Source organism: Passer montanus, unplaced genomic scaffold (assembly GCF_014805655.1).
Source record: "Passer montanus isolate IOZ18808 unplaced genomic scaffold, ASM1480565v1 scaffold549, whole genome shotgun sequence".
Taxonomy (NCBI): Eukaryota; Metazoa; Chordata; class Aves; order Passeriformes; family Passeridae; genus Passer; species Passer montanus.
Window position 1 is genome coordinate 2458 of NW_024370474.1, and position 2310 is coordinate 4767.

The 2310-nt window shown below is 43.2% G+C and overlaps 1 protein-coding gene across 1 annotated transcript in view; it reads left to right on the forward strand.

Moving 5' to 3' along the window:
* The first annotated feature begins 2026 nt into the window (after positions 1 to 2026).
* Positions 2027 to 2310, forward strand: part of LOC120509946 (E3 ubiquitin-protein ligase RING2-A-like) — a 12530-nt gene continuing 12246 nt past the window's right edge. The window contains exon 1 of the mRNA XM_039725222.1: positions 2027 to 2203. Within this exon, the coding sequence (XP_039581156.1) occupies positions 2126 to 2203 (78 nt within the window). The 5' untranslated portion in view covers positions 2027 to 2125. The remainder of the gene's footprint in view (positions 2204 to 2310) is intronic.

The following is a 2310-nucleotide window of genomic DNA, read 5'->3' on the forward strand; positions in this document are numbered from 1 at the left end:
TTTCCTCTTTTTTCCCCCAAAAATTATTTTTCCCCCCCAGTTTTCCCCTGGAATTTGGGGAATTTGGGGAATTTGGGGGAATTTTGGGGATTTTGGGGCCTCTGGAATTCCCGAATTTCCCCTGAGAGGAATTGTGTTGATCCCAATAAAAATCTCCAGTTCTGCTTCCAAGGCTCTCGTTCACGTTTCTATTTATCGTTACATTCGTCAGTTTTATATTGCTGTTTTTATTTTTATTTTTATTTTCAGGTTCTATTTTTATTTTTTATTTTTATTTTCATTTTTTATTTTTATTTTAATTTTTATTTGTATTTTTTATTTAATTTTAATTTTCTTTTCTATTTTTATTTTTTATTTTTATTTTCATTTTCATTTTTTATTTTTATTTTACTTTTTATACATTGCATTTTTTATTTTTATTTTTATTTTTATTTTTATTTTTATTTTATTTTTATTTTCAGGTTCTATTTTTATTTTTTATTTTTATTTTCATTTTTTATTTTTATTTTAATTTTTATTTGTATTTTTTATTTAATTTTAATTTTATTTACTATTTTTATTTTTTATTTTCATTTTTTATTTTTATTTTAATTTTTATTTGTATTTTTTATTTAAATTTAATTTTATTTTTTATTTTTTATTTTCTGTTTTTCGTTTTATTTTCAGATTTTAATTTTATTTCATTTTTATTTCCAGTTTTAGTTCTTTTATTTTGTGTTATTTCCAGGGGGTTTTTATTTTTATTTTCTTTTTCTCTCTTTATTTTCAGTTTTCTTTTTATTTTATTCCTTATTATTTTTATTTTTTTAAATTTTTTTTTCTTTTATTTTTAATTTTTTCTTTTTATTTCATTCCTTATTTTATTTTATTTTATTTTATTTTATTTTATTTTATTTTATTTTATTTTATTTTATGGGATGGACTGGGATCAGACTGGGAGGGACTGGGAATGAACTGGGATGGACTGGGATCAAACTGGAGCAGACTGGGATGGACTGGGATGGAGTGGGATCAAACTGGAAGGGACTGGGACGGACTGGGAATGAACTGGGAGGGACTGGGAGGGACTGGGATGGGTTTGGGATCAAACTGGGAGGGACTGGGAATTGACGGGGGGACTGGGAGGGGTTTGGGATCCAACTGGGGCAGACTGGGAGGGACTGGGATGGACTGGGAATTGACTGGAGGGAACTGGGATGGACTGGGAGGGACTGGGAGCAAAGTGGGAGGGGTTTGGGATCAAACTGGGAGGGACTGGGAATTAACTGGGATCAAACTGGAGCAGACTGGGAGAGACTGGGAGGGATTGGGATGGAACTGGGAGGGATTGGGATGGACTGGGAGGGACTGGGAGGGACTGGGAGGGACTGGGATGGACTGGGAGGGACTGGGACCAAACTGGGAGGGACTGGGAGGGACTGGGACCAAACTGGGACAAACTGGGACCAAACTGGGACAAACTGGGAGGGACTGGGACAAACTGGGACAAACTGGGACAAACTGGGAGGGACTGGGGAGCTCCCCGCGCTCCCTTCCCCCAGCCCGCGCTGCGAGGCCACGCCCACAGCGCCATATAAGGGCATAGCCACTCCCCAAAACGGCAGCCCTGTGTAGAGACCACGCCCCCTTCATTTGCATATCCGAACCCCAAACCTGCGTTCGAGCGTGGTTTAAGCCACGCCCCCCAACCTCCTTCATTTACATAACCACGCCCCCAAACGGGGACCCGAACGTTGTTTAAACCCCGCCCCTTTATCTGCATAACCACGCCCTAAAACAGTTCAAGAATAGCCTTTAAACCACGCCCCTTTCCGCTCTTCATCTGCATAACCACGCCCCCAAACAGAGCACACGCGCGGCTTAACCCCCGCCCTGTTAATCTACATAACCACGCCCCTTTCCCACCCCAAATACGGTCAAAACCACGCCCCGCCCACCGTAACCACGCCCACTTCCCGCTGCCATTGGCCGAACCCAGCGGCGCCTCCCATTGGCCGCCGCCGCCGTGACGTCATCAGGCGGCGCCACCCGGAAGCGGCGGCGGCGTCGCGCGGCTCGGGCGGGATTTTGGGGCGATTTCGGGGGATTTTGGGGAATTTTGGGGGAATTTGGGGATTTTGGGGCCATGGCCGCCCCCGCCAGCGCGCAGAGCGCCAGCAAGACCTGGGAGCTGAGCCTGTACGAGCTGCACCGCACCCCGCAGGTAACGGCGCGATTTGGGGGGAAAAAGCGGGATTTTGGGAAAAAACGGAAATTTGGGGGGAAAACCTCGGAATTGGGGGGGCGGAAATGGGGGGGAAGCGGAAATCT